This window comes from Trachurus japonicus, chromosome 1, assembly GCF_045865225.1.
Source record: "Trachurus japonicus isolate A0001 chromosome 1, Traja_1.0".
NCBI classification, from domain to species: domain Eukaryota; kingdom Metazoa; phylum Chordata; class Actinopteri; order Carangiformes; family Carangidae; genus Trachurus; species Trachurus japonicus.
In genome coordinates this window covers 34,013,243-34,026,402 of record NC_140907.1, presented here as the reverse complement: position 1 = coordinate 34,026,402, position 13,160 = coordinate 34,013,243, and the positions used below count along the sequence as shown (strand labels likewise).

The window sequence follows — 13,160 nt, the reverse complement described above, 5'->3', positions numbered from 1 at the left end:
ACTTCTCACTAGGGCTGCAACGAGTAGCATATTTTACTATCCTGATGTTCGGGGTCACTATTTGAGTAGTACTCGAGTATTCGTTTACCCATGGCGAGCGGGGGGGTGTAGACATAAGTTCTATGCAACAAGGCAGGTAGGCTGTAGTGCAAACAGTCAGTGCAGTTAAACAGCACAGGTGCGAGTGGGGGCGGACCGTTGTGTGTGTGTGTGGGGGGTGTCCGAGTATCCGCGCATCTGCGCAGTGACAAGGCGGGAGGTGGGTGTATCCGAGTAGGTGAAATGGTACTCGGATGCGTGTACTCGAGTACTCATTCAAATGCCTGCCTAAACAGATACATTTTTAATTGTTTTTTAAAAGTGTCAGCGGAAGAAGCAGCTCTGAACACAAAAGGGAGAGAGTTCCACCATTTTGGCGCAGCAGACTGAAAAGCCCTATCACCTCTAGTTTTCAGTCTGCTGTGTGGAACACTGAGTAGTAGGCTTCCAGCGGAATGTAGCGACCTCATGGGGTGAAAGAGAGGAGATCTAAGTATGGAGGGGCCTGGCCATTGAGGGCTCTGTATGAGAGGGTGAGGATTTTATATTGAATTCTGAATTTTTCTGGGAGCCAGTGCTAGGTCACTAAGACAGGAGTGATGTGGGAGAAATTTGTGGGATCTGGACAGAAGTCGTGCGGCTGCATTTTGAATTAACTGAAAGCTGTCTAGTAAGGCTTTACTGAGGCAGGTGAAGAGGGAGTTACAATAGTCTAGGCGTAAGGAGATGAAGGCGTGAATGATCATTACGAGTTCTGAGTGAGATACAATTGACCTGAGTTTGGAAATATTTCTAAGGTGAAAAAAGCAGGACTGGGTTATAGTTTTTATGTGTTCATCAAAGAGCATGGACCGATCAAAAATAACACTGAGGTTCCTAGAGCTGGTGCGCACGTTAGCAGAAAGGGCCCCCAACCAAGTGACAGCCTTAGAGGCCAGGCCTTTGGGGCCAACAATTAAAACCTCAGTTTTTGCCTCATTTAATTGCAGATAGCTACTGGCCATCCAGTCCTTGATTGCAGTAAAGCAGTCCTGCAGAGAAGTGATCAGTTCTGTGCTGTCAGGGTTAAAAGAAACATAACTGAAGGTCATCTGCATACATATGATATGAGATGCCATCAAAGAGATGATTTCCCTGAGAGGAAGCATATACAACGAAAATAGGATGGGCCCCAAAACCGAACCCTGGGGAACACCACAAGAAAAGGGGACCGACTCTGACAGAGAAAGACTTGTCGGACAGATAGGACCTAAACCAATTTAGGGCAGTCCCTGATATTCCCACCCAGTCTCTCGGCCTGTCCACAAGGATGCCATGATCTACCGTGTCGAACGCTGCACTCAAATCGAGCCGGACCAGGATTGTGCATTTGATGGAGTCAGAGGCCATCATGATGTCATTTGAGACCCTGAGAAGCTGCATTAGTATAGTTTAATAATCATTCTGACACAGCAGCGCTCATTCCTGCATCTTCTACGCTGGTTCAAATGTGCGTACACCTGGACTCTACGCTCACGTTCAGATTGATAAATGCTGATCCTCAACGCGGTTGATTTGATGGGACTATGGACCAGGCGCTTCATGATGGTTGGAGTTAGTGCCACTGGTCTGTAGTCATTGAGGCTGCTGATGTTGTGCTTTTTAGGCAGAGGAACTATGATGGAGGACTTGAGGCAGGGTGGAACAGTGGACTAAAGTAAGGACTGGTCCGTTGAATATGTCGGTGAAGACCCCTGCGAGCTGGTCTGCACAGTTCCTAATCACCTGTCCACCAACACCGCACATCAAGTTTCTCCACAGTGATTGAGGACTGGTGGCTGTTGTGCAACTGCCTCCAGTGGCTTCACCTCGAAGCGGGCAAAGAAAGCAAAGATCATAATAATATGGCTAACAGTGTTTTCAGTGTGCTGTAATACTCCTTTCAGCCATAAGAAACTAAAGTGCACCACAGTATAAATAAAAGGACTTGGCAGTTTTCATTCCTGCCTCACCAAGTACAAGGTACATGGCCACAAATTCATTATCATTTAGGTACCAATGGTTCAACAGTCAACACAACATCCTTACAAAAACTTTTATTGTTCTTTTTTTCATGCAGGTGTAGATGGTCCTCTGAAAGATTATCCTGCCACAATAGTATTTCACTTGTCCTGAAGTCAAAAGCAGAAGGACAAAAGTTGCTTGCATTGTCTTATTGATATTTTTAATGTAAAGAGGAAGTCTCTTGTTCCCAAAGTAGCTGCATGCCTTGAAGAGAGGAACAAGTCTTTTCTCTCTTAGAAATGTAGATTAAAAAAGACTCTGTCACAAAAAGAGAGACGAGAGGAGCATTGACGAGTGCTACAAAGTGGATTTGTTGTTGTCCTTCTTCTCACTGTACAAGGTAATGTACATCTCGATTAACTTTGCTCAAACATATCCCTTTCTTCCTGTGTCGTCGATCTGTGCACCTGTCAATTTTCATTCTTTGAAAACATTTTCACACAAGCATCGTCTCAATATCTTTTTTACCGCGAACACATGAGTGGTGTCATGTGGGTCAGTGAGGGTAGAACTGTTTGAATTAACTGTATGCAGAGCTGTAGTAACTGTGTTTAGAGTAACTCCAAATGCCTTAACATTTTGTCTAAGATAATGACATAACACTTACCATGGTTCAAAATGAGGAACCAAATGTTATTAACCCCTCCCCCCCTTTTTATGATCAATTTTTTATTAGTGTGTATATTGATATGCGTGTTTGTTTGTGTGTACACTTTGCTATGAATCTCACTGTGTTTTTTGCTGTGCTCTCTGTTACAGTGATACATGGACAGAATGACTGTGGAGTGAATTACACTGACACTCAGACCTGTGCATTTAAAGGATGAACAGTAGAAATAGACTTTACCTACAGATTCCCATCCAGGGTAAATGGCTGTGATACTACAGTTGAAAAAACACATAATGACTCAGAGTACTCAGGTCGTGTTCAGTATTATCTCTGTGGTGACGACTGCTCTCTGAGAATCACGGACCTGAGAGAGAGCGACTCAGCTGTTTACAAGTTCAGGTTCACAACAAACAAACCAGAAGGTGAATATACTTCTGAATCTGGAGTCACTTTGTCTGTCACAGGATTTTTAATAACATTATCATCCTCTCTCTGTTTAGTCACAACTTATCAAATAACCAAAAATTAACCTTCAGTGTGAGTGAGATGAGATTGTTCACCATATCTTGTTGTGTGGGGCAAAATGTAGCATCCACCCATAGATACTTAAGTGAGTGCATGAATAGAAATTTTACTTCCCTCTTTTCTGAACTAGGTCCACAGGTGCAGCTGATCAAACCAGGTTTGCCCCCGACAGAGCTGAAGTGTCACAGCAGATGTTACATGATAGTCTCTTTTATTTTTTTGTCTAGTTAATAAGATTATTGTCAGTGCACCACATGGGCAGTTGGTTCACCTGGTTCCTGCAGTTTGTCTCCGTGGTGTAATCTGCAAAATGAATGAAGAGGTTGGTGCTGTATGTTGGTGTAGAGTTATGGATGGATTTGATGTGTTGCTTGAACAGCCTTTCAAAGCACTTTGTCATGATGATGGGACTCAACAGGGTGGTCATCATACCAGTGTGATGGAGAGGCTTTTATTGACACTGGGGTGATGGTGGTGGCTTTGGGTCATGTATGTGCAGATGTGGTGTTTTGTGCCTCAAATTGTGCAAAAAAGTTCTTGAGTTTGTTCAGACAGATGTGGCTGTCACAGGTCTGTGATGGAGGTTTGTAGTCCATGATGGTCTGAATCCAAGGCTGCGGCCTCCTTGTCTCTGCTGTCTCTGAAGTGTTGGACTATCTTTTTCCGGAAATGTGGTTTGATTTTTGTGACACTAGAGTTTAAGTTTGAATTAAATATTAGAAAGATAATCCAAATGAAAATCTTTTAGGTTTTGATCTTTTCTTCAGTTCTCTTTGTCCCTGTCAGGACTTTATCAGTAGTTTGTAAGACGACAACATGACTGTCTGTCACACTTGTATTGACTTCATGAATATTCATAGTGTAAAGAGGAAGGAAGTCTGTTTTGCTCTTTCTGTCTCTTGCCCACTGCACTGTGCACAAATGATCATCACCCTCCTGCCTTGTCAGACGAGAACTGGTTTTTGATCAGATTGATGTTTTTCTTTCACACACTGTTCAGCAGCTGATGTGTTTTATTGTGTCTGAAGTCACTCAGAGAGATGAGAGGAGCAGTGATGAGTTTCACAGCAGCATCAAGTGGATTTATCATCATCCTTCTTCTCACTGCACCAGGTACAGTACATCTGCATTTACTTTGTAGGACGTTTAATTCACACAGTCTGACCAAGATAAAAACTGGTTTGAGTCAAGAAATGAATTGTTCGACGTTCATTTTTGTAGTTTTTATTGATTAGTTTCAGCCTTTTAGCAAGAAGGTTCCTGGTTTGAACCTCGGGTGTTTTCTGGGTGGAGTTTACATGCTCTCCCTTTGCCTGCTCTCTGGGTACTCCAGCATCGTCACAGTCCAAACACATGCACAGTAGGTTGGTGACTCCAAATTGTCCTTGTGTGTGGATAGGAGTATGTGTCTATGTGTCGGCCCTGTGATTGACTGCCGATCTGTCCAGGGTGAACCCCGCCTTTACTCTATGCCAGCTGGGATTGGCTTCATCTCCTCCCATCACCCCATATTAATAAGCATTATAGACGATGGATGGACGGATAGTTAATGTGACCTGATATGGTGAAAATCATAAAACACATCAGTTTCTTTGTTGCAAATCTGAACCAACATTTAAGTGGTGAGTGTTATTAGACAGTGAGGCTAGTGCTGTTTGAATGAACTGTATGAATGGAGCTGGTTCATCCGAAGGATTCAGTAACTATAGAGTTTATCTATAGATGTTGGTACATCCTGTTTAACAGAACAAGAGAATATCTACCAAGGCTCAAAATGAGGAAACAGACGTTATCAGTTAATTGTGTTACTGATGTCAGTGTGTTGTTTCCACTCCATGTATGGTTCACAGTGACCTCCCCTTCCTTATTTACTATCACATACATACATTGACAGTAAACAGCAAACTCACCAAAGTGTGAACAGAGTTTTAATAATAGTCATTATTTGTTCCTTGTACTGCCCTCGCAGTGCGTATGCTTATGCAGAGCTAGACAGTCAGCTAACGGATAGAAGTCCTTCAAAAAAGGGTTGACTTTTTGACCTTTACAGTAATTAAGTCTTCTAATAAGCTTGCAGAGTACATTAACTGAAAACATAAAGTAGGTCTTCATCACAACACTCCTCACAAACATAAACAGTCAATTAACAACTGTGAACATGTAATACTTACAGATAAATAGCCTATTCTCCAAGGCAGTAAACTCCAACAATATGATTTCAGCAGTCTGTTTATCTCATCTGTGCCCAGCTTTGCTCACCTGAGCATGCAACAGAAAAACATACTGTAGCATAGATGGAACTTAACAAGCAGAGCGCTCATTCTGAAACTGTTTCTCTAAACCAAAGAATATGGACTTGCTCAATTATGAACTTATTAACTTTAACATTTTAACTTTTTAACCCTTAAAGGCAGTACATTCCTCTTGAACTGTTAGTTAAAGCTGCATTAGGATTCACAGGTCCAGTGGTTTTCTATTTGGATTTGTCTATGTCTGTGTTGATGAATGCTGCACAGCTCTGAATATTCAAACTGAAATACTACTGAGGAAAAATAACACTTAGATATAACATCAAATCAGTTCAGTTTTGTTTACAAACTGATGCAGCTTCACGATACTAAAATGTGACTGTGGTTTGTGCTGTGCTCTGTGTTACAGTGATACAGGGTCAGAATGACTGGAGAGTGACCTGTGCTCCAACTCAGATCTGTGCTGTAGTAGGATCAACAGTGGACATAAGCTGCACCTACAGATACCCAGACTGGAGAACTGATGATGATACTACAGTTGTAGAAAGATTGTGGTTCACTAAATCCAGTGGTAATGAACCTGTGGATCTGAGAGCAGACTCAGAGTACTCAGGTCGTGTTCAGTATCTCTGTGGTGACAACGACTGCACTCTGAGAATCACAGACCTGAGAGAGAGCGACTCAGCTGTTTACAAGTTCAGCTTCACAGCAAACAAACCAGGAGAGAAATACACTGGTGAAGCTGGAGTCACTTTGTCTGTCACAGGTAACAATTTTATTTTAGTATGTTTCTGTTCCAGATGTTCAGATCAACAGAAACAGCTGTGTTAATGAAAGATGAAGACAATCTGAGCTCAGAGCTCCACTTACTAATGACTTAACGGGCTTCAGTGTGAACTTTGGATCACATTAAGAGGAGAGGTTAAATATGAGGTGATGATGGTATAGTAACTCCCCTCTTTGGACATTACTGTGTAATCAGATGTTTATGTTTATATTCAGGTCACACAATGACTTAAGTATATATATATATATATATATATATATATATATATATACGTATACTTATCGTTTTCTTGTTTGGAAATCCAGGTCTAAAGGTGCAGGTGACCCCCTTTGAAAGCTACCAGACCTGGACACAGCTGAAGTGTCACAGCAGTTGTCATCTACCTGATCAGTCTTCCTTCATGTGGTACCAAAACGGAAAGGAAATTTCAGCAAGAACGCCTTTTTCAGTCTTTCTTGAACCCATAAGTAGTTACTCCTGTGCTCTGAAAGGACATGAGGACTTCCCTTCTCCTCCAGTCTGTGAGTTTACTTCAGTCTTCCACTTACATATCACCACCTGGTGGCACATTTAACCTACTACACTCAATTTTCAGTTTCACCATTAACACCATATTATTGCATTGCACTTGTATTGAACTGCTCTAATTTAACAACACAACTGTGTCTTTAAACATGTAGGTGCTACTCTGGTTTAATAAAACATTTAATCTTTCAGGTGTCGTTGGTGAATCCTGCAACAGAGTGATTTACACTGACAGAAGAATCTGTGCCTCCAAAGGATCATCAGTGGAGATTTCTTGTACTTACAACAGTTATTATGATGTTAAATCAAAGTTCTGGTTCAGTCCTGAACGTAGTCGTCGTTGGCAGAATCCCTCAGAGCCTGAGGATCTTAGTAAAGACTCTGAATATTCAGGTCGTGTTCAGGTTGTTGAAACAGAGAGAGGACGCTCCACTCTGAGAATCACTGACCTGAGAGAGACAGATTCAGCTCAGTATCACTTCAAATTCAAAGCAGGAAGCTCTGAATGGAGGAGCAGTTTACCTGGTACAACTCTGACTGTCACAGGTAAGAACACAAACTGACAAACACAGAAACATCATTGAAACTTTCATGTATCACATTTGAATAAAGCACCTTAAAGGGCTGTAGTTGGATGTGAGGATCTGCTATGAACATGATTAAATAATCCTTGAACAATTTTTTGTAGATTAGTGATGAACCTCAAATGGCTTTTGGAGTTACAAGGATTCTAAACTCTGTCATTGAACAAGGAGATGACTAAATGTTTACAATATAACACTATAGGAAGTTGCATCTTCAGAACAAAGAACAAATATCTGATTACCACATCCACTTTTTATTCTATTCTATGTTTTCATGTTAACCACTAACACTGTGGGTTCTTCCTCCTGTATCCAGCTCTGGAGGTGCAGGTGACCAGAACAATAACAGTCTATAAGTATTATACTGAGGCAGAGCTGAAGTGTCTCAGCAGCTGCAGTCCAGCTGATCGTCTTTCCTACGTCTGGATCAGGAACGGAGAGAAAATCATGGAGGAGGGAAGTTCTTATACAGACTGGTTTTCTCCTGGAGACATGATCTCTTGTGCTTTAAAGGGACATGAGAATCATGGCTCTCCCCCAGTGTGTGAGTTTTCTCTTCTATTTAAGAAACAAAACACTTTAATCCAACACAACATGGCTGCTCAGGAAACACATGTTGATGTTTTCTCCTGCAGATTTTCTGAAGGTGCCGTCAGTGTTAGTGAATCCTCCAGGTGAAATCATGGAGGGCAGCTCAGTGACTCTGACCTGTAGCAGTGACACTGACTCAGCAGCTAAATACACCTGGTACAAGAAGAACCGACACTGCTCAACAAAGAACCACAGCTGGTCTTCAGCTCCATCCAGTCCTCTGACTCTGGAGAGTATTACTGTGAAGCTGAGAATCAGCTGGAGAGGAGGACGTCTGAATACATCTCTATTGATGTGGAGTGTGAGTCAGAGGCAGCGGCTGATAGAAAAAACAACATGTGGAGTATAAAACTTGATTTTTCGCTTTTAGTCTCTTGAAAAAAGTCTCTCTGCAAGCTAATGCTAAGATGTTTAGCAGTTTTTAGTAGAGGGGTTTACTTACTGGCAGCATAAGTCCATCTTAAATCTTAAGTCTTGTAGCCGTGTACTGAGACCTCCCATCAAACTTCACATGGACGGGGCGGTGCGTGGCGCAGTGGATAAAGCGGCCGCCCCATGTAGAGGCTGCAGTCCTCAATGCAGGTGTCCCCGGTGCGAGTCCCGCGTCGGGCGGACCTTTCCTGCATGTCATTACCCCTCTCTCTGCCTCCCCCTTTCCTTTCTATCTCTACTGTGCTATCAAATAAAAGGCAAAAAAACAAAACTGGATGACACATCATCACCTGACAAACTTATCGGCCTCTTCTCACTGCTAATATCTCCTGTCTGTTGTTCTCACTTTCCAGATAAATCAATAATGATCATGAACATCATCAGGTTGACTCTGATGGTCCTGATGCTGATCACACTGGTTGTTGTGAATCTGTGGACGAGGTAAAACTATAAAGATCTATTCACTCACGGCTCTTTTATGTTGTTCTGTAAACCTCACATAGTTTTTGATTTTATGAATTTCATTAATGTCATATTTTGTGTTTGTTGTTGTTGGTTTGAATCCAGGAAGAAGAAAACTCAAAGTTCAAACCCTGAAACAAATGAAGCTGTAGAGATGATGGAGGTGAGAGACAGAGAGGCTCTACAACACTAACAGAACTAACTCTACATATAATAAAATGTGCTTGTGTGCAGGTTTCATGAATGAGTCTCATTTTGTCTCCTCTGTCCATCAGGTGGACTCTTGTCCTGTTTATGATGACGTCACCACGGCACCACAGACATAAGACACAGAGGAGCAGGAAGATCTGGTGTGAAGTTACAGTCAGGTCAGAGCCTCTCACATTCAATAACAACAGATCAATAACATGCAGATTCCACATTTATAAATACTACTGTAACTTTACACAGGTTTTATTTGATGTTTTTAGATGCTGTTGAAGTAAAGGTGGGACTCACCTGATGGAAACAGGAAGTTGTCCAACAGTGACATCATCTTTAGATTTGATTTGTTTTGCTCATTCTTCACTTTTATCTTTTTCTTTAGCAGCTATGAAATCAGATGAAGTTTAAATCTGTTATTTTGTTTTCATGACACAGTGACTCTAATTTTATTGAAGACGATCTGATCTTCTATTTGAATTATAAGTGTCCAGGGTCACTTACCAAAGCAGAGTTGAAAGTAATTCATTTGATGTTAAACCTTTTCAGACCTACATATAGTTCTTCATTGCTTAGTATTTGACAATTGCCATTTCAAACTGTCAAAATGTTTGTCTCTAATATGGTGAAATAACACATAATTTTATTAACTCCTCTGTAAATAAGTCAGTAACAACTAGTTCCAGTTCAAAAATGTGAAAATCAGGAATACATTAAAGTACAGTACAAAAGCTAAATTTAACTTAACAGTGAATTATGATTTTTTTTTTCTTGGCTGTGGGTCTTGTTAATGAAACTTCAGTGACGGCCAGTTCAGGTTTAACAATTTATGTTGTTGCACTGTGATGTGGTTTTTGTTTCTTTAACTTCTTGTGAGCTGTAATATTTCTGCATGGACACATCTACACCTCATATATATCTTATCTGTATTAATTTATTTAGCACCTTCAGAGTTTGAGAGAAATGTTTTTTTTATGTAGTTGTAGTGACCAAAGTCTGCCACCAAGTATCAGTAAAGAGTTATATTTTATTGCTAACACCACTTGTACTGTCTCAGTTCTTCCTTTGTGTCTACAATTTCTTCAAAAAACAATTTTTTTTTTAGTTTTATTCCAAGTTTTTAAATTATATGTTTGTCGTTCCTGTGACAGGACAGTAGAGACACACAGGGGAGTTAGGGAGGGAGGGGGTCAGGAATATTACCAGTGCACCGTTTACCCTTCCCAGCCCGCACCACCGCGTATATTTTAACAACCCACACCTACACCCGCCGCGGTTAACTATTTGTTAAATACGTAATTGAATATATCTTCTATTCTGTCTTTAAGGTGCTTGCAAACAGCTGTGGCACAGAAAACTGGCTGCTGCTTGGCGCTCTTATGATTTTTCGTGAATTACTTCCCCTAAAATAGAGTGAACATTTCCTTACCCACCCTGACCAGACCCAGGGGTAACCCATGGTACCTGCGCATCACTAGTCAGGAACACGGCAAGGGGCTGTGGGTCAGATTCAGACCCATGGCTGCTGTAGTTACGACAAAGACTATGTGGTTCACACAGCACCAGGTGAGTCCGCTTTATTCCATTTGAGTCATTGTTATTAGATTTGAGGTCCTCCTCGATGGGAATGGAGTCTGGTAGTCCACCAGTGTACCAGGGTTAGTTTATGTACCAGGTTGTGTCAGCAGTGTGGAGGTCTGTGGCTACTGCTTTGCTCTGTGGATCTGTTCCTCCAGTATGCAAACTGGTGTTTGTCTAGTGTTGATGGAAAGCAGTAAATGATGGGACTACTGACGGAGGCACTTCATGATGGTTGGAGTTAGTGCCACTGGTCTGTAGTCATCGACGCTGCTGATGTTGTGCTTTTTAGGCAGAGGAACTATGATGGAGGACTATAGTAAGGACTAGTATGTTGAATATGTCGGTGAAGAAGACTCCTGCGAGCTGGTTTGCACATTCCTTAAAGGGATACTTCACCCAAAATCAATAATTCACTAATTTTCTACTCACCGTCATGCCAAAGGCTCTGTGAACTTTCTGGGTTATCAAAAGCTTTTGGAGTTCCAGGGGGGGTCCGGCTGGTAATGGATTTTCATATAATGGCGGCGGATAGTGCTCACTTTTGACTTGTCCAAAAAGTGTCCTGAAGCTGCGACATGAAAAAGTTGTTCGGGGAAAATTCAGAGTTTCTTTAACTTCTTGTGAACTGAAATATTTCTGTGTGGACACATCTGCACCTCATATATCTTATCTGTATACATTTAATTTAAGTTGCATGTCTTTATTTAGAACCTTCAGAGTTTGGACAAGCATATCCAATGGGGATCAGCACAGCCACAAATTCATTATCATTTAGGTACCAATGGTTCAGCAGCCAACACAACATCTTTACATGAACTTTTGTTGTTCTTCTTTTCATGCAGGTGTAGAGGGTCCTCTGAAAGATTATCCTGCCAAGATATTTTTCACTTGTCCTGAAGTCACAAGCAGAGGGACAAAAGTTACTTGCATTTTCTTCATTGATATTTTTAATATAAAGAGGAAGGAAGTATCTTGTCCCCACAGCAACTGCATGCCTTGAAGAGAGGAACAACTCTTTTCTCTACTGTAAGAGTCTTTTTTAATCTACATTTCTGTCACAAAGAGAGAGATGAGAGGAGCATTGACGAGTGCAACAGCAGCATTGAGTGGATTTGTTGTTGTCCTTCTTCTCATTGTACAAGGTAATGTACATCTGGATTAACTCTGCTCGACCATATCCCTTTCTTACTATGTTGTTATGTGCACTTGTTTCACACTCTGTTTTTTCTTTTAAATCTAAGTCCTTAGATCTGTCACTGTAAACATTTTCACACAAGCATCATTTTAGTATCTCTTAACCCCGAACACATGAGTGGTGTCAGTCAGTCAGTGAGGGTAGAGCTGTTTGAATTAACTGTATAAATGTAGAGCTGTTGTAACTGCAGAGTTTCACTCCAAATGTCTTCACATTTTGTCTAAGGTAATTACATAACACTTACCATGGTTCAAAATGAGGAACTAAATGTTGTTAATGTCTTCCCCCTTTTTTGATGATTTGTTAGTGTGAGTGTGGTGTTGCCACTCCCTTTATGGTTGACAGTGATTATACTATCACAAAAAAAAAAAAGACATTTCAGACACCAAAGTAGTTATTTATTTGTCACGTGCTGCTCATTACAGCTGCTTTAAGATTCAAAGGTCCAGTGGTTTTCTGTCTGGACTTCCTCATATATTTTCACACATATTTTCCTCAGTGATACTGTGTATATAGTGTGTATATTGATATGTGTATGTGTTTCTGTGTATACACTTTGCTATGAATCTCACTGTGGTTTCTGCTGTGCTCTCTGTTACAGTGATACATGGACAGAATGACTGTGGAGTGAATTACACTGGCAGTCAGACCTGTGCATTTAAAGGATGAACAGTAGAAATAGACTTTACCTACAGATTCCCATCCAGGGTAAATGGCTGTGATACTACAGTTGAAAAAACACTCAGGTCGTGTTCAGTATTATCTCTGTGGTGACGACTGCTCTCTGAGAATCACGGACCTGAGAGAGAGTGACTCAGCTGTTTACAAGTTCAGGTTGACGACAAACAAACCAGAAGGTGAATATACTTCTGAATCTGGAGTCACTTTGTCTGTCACAGGATTTTTAATAACATCATCATCCTCTCTCTGTTTAGTCACAACTTATCAAATAACCAAAAATTAACCTTCAGTGTGAGTGAGATGAGATTGTTCACCATATCTTGTTGTGTGGTGCAAAATGTAGCATCAACCCATAGATACTTAAGTGAGTGCATGAATAGAAATTTTACTTCCCTCTTTTCTAAACTAGGTCCACAGGTGCAGCTGATCAAACCAGGTTTGCCCCCGACAGAGCTGAAGTGTCACAGCAGATGTTACATGATAGTCTCTTTTATTTTTTTGTCTAGTTAATAAGATTATTGTCAGTGCACCACATGGGCAGTTGGTTCACCTGGTTCCTGTAGTTTGTCTCGATCACCACAGTGGTGTCATCTGCAAAATGAATGAAGAGGTTGGTTCTGTATGTTGGTGTAGAGTTATGGATGGATTTGATGTG

The 13,160-nt window shown here is 41.1% G+C and overlaps 3 protein-coding genes across 3 annotated transcripts in view; 2 read left to right on the top strand and 1 right to left on the bottom strand.

Moving 5' to 3' along the window:
- atp6v0e2 (ATPase H+ transporting V0 subunit e2) overlaps positions 1-13,160 on the bottom strand; it is a 263,253-nt gene that overhangs the window by 111,553 nt on the left and 138,540 nt on the right. The gene's annotated exons all lie outside the window — the stretch shown is intronic.
- The window catches only part of LOC146992362 (sialoadhesin-like), a gene marked incomplete at its 3' end in the record, with an annotated part of 40,747 nt that continues 31,623 nt past the window's right edge, over positions 4,037-13,160 (top strand). Inside the window, exons 1-2 of the mRNA XM_085790427.1 lie at positions 4,037-4,330; positions 5,876-6,232. Of these exons, the coding sequence (XP_085646553.1) occupies positions 4,258-4,330; positions 5,876-6,232 (430 nt within the window). The remainder of the gene's footprint in view (positions 4,331-5,875; positions 6,233-13,160) is intronic.
- LOC146992365 (vascular cell adhesion protein 1-like) lies at positions 7,976-9,203 on the top strand. The gene is given in 5 exon segments (XM_085788494.1): positions 7,976-8,126; positions 8,129-8,254; positions 8,739-8,826; positions 8,953-9,010; positions 9,123-9,203. Coding segments are annotated over 5 exon segments (504 nt in total).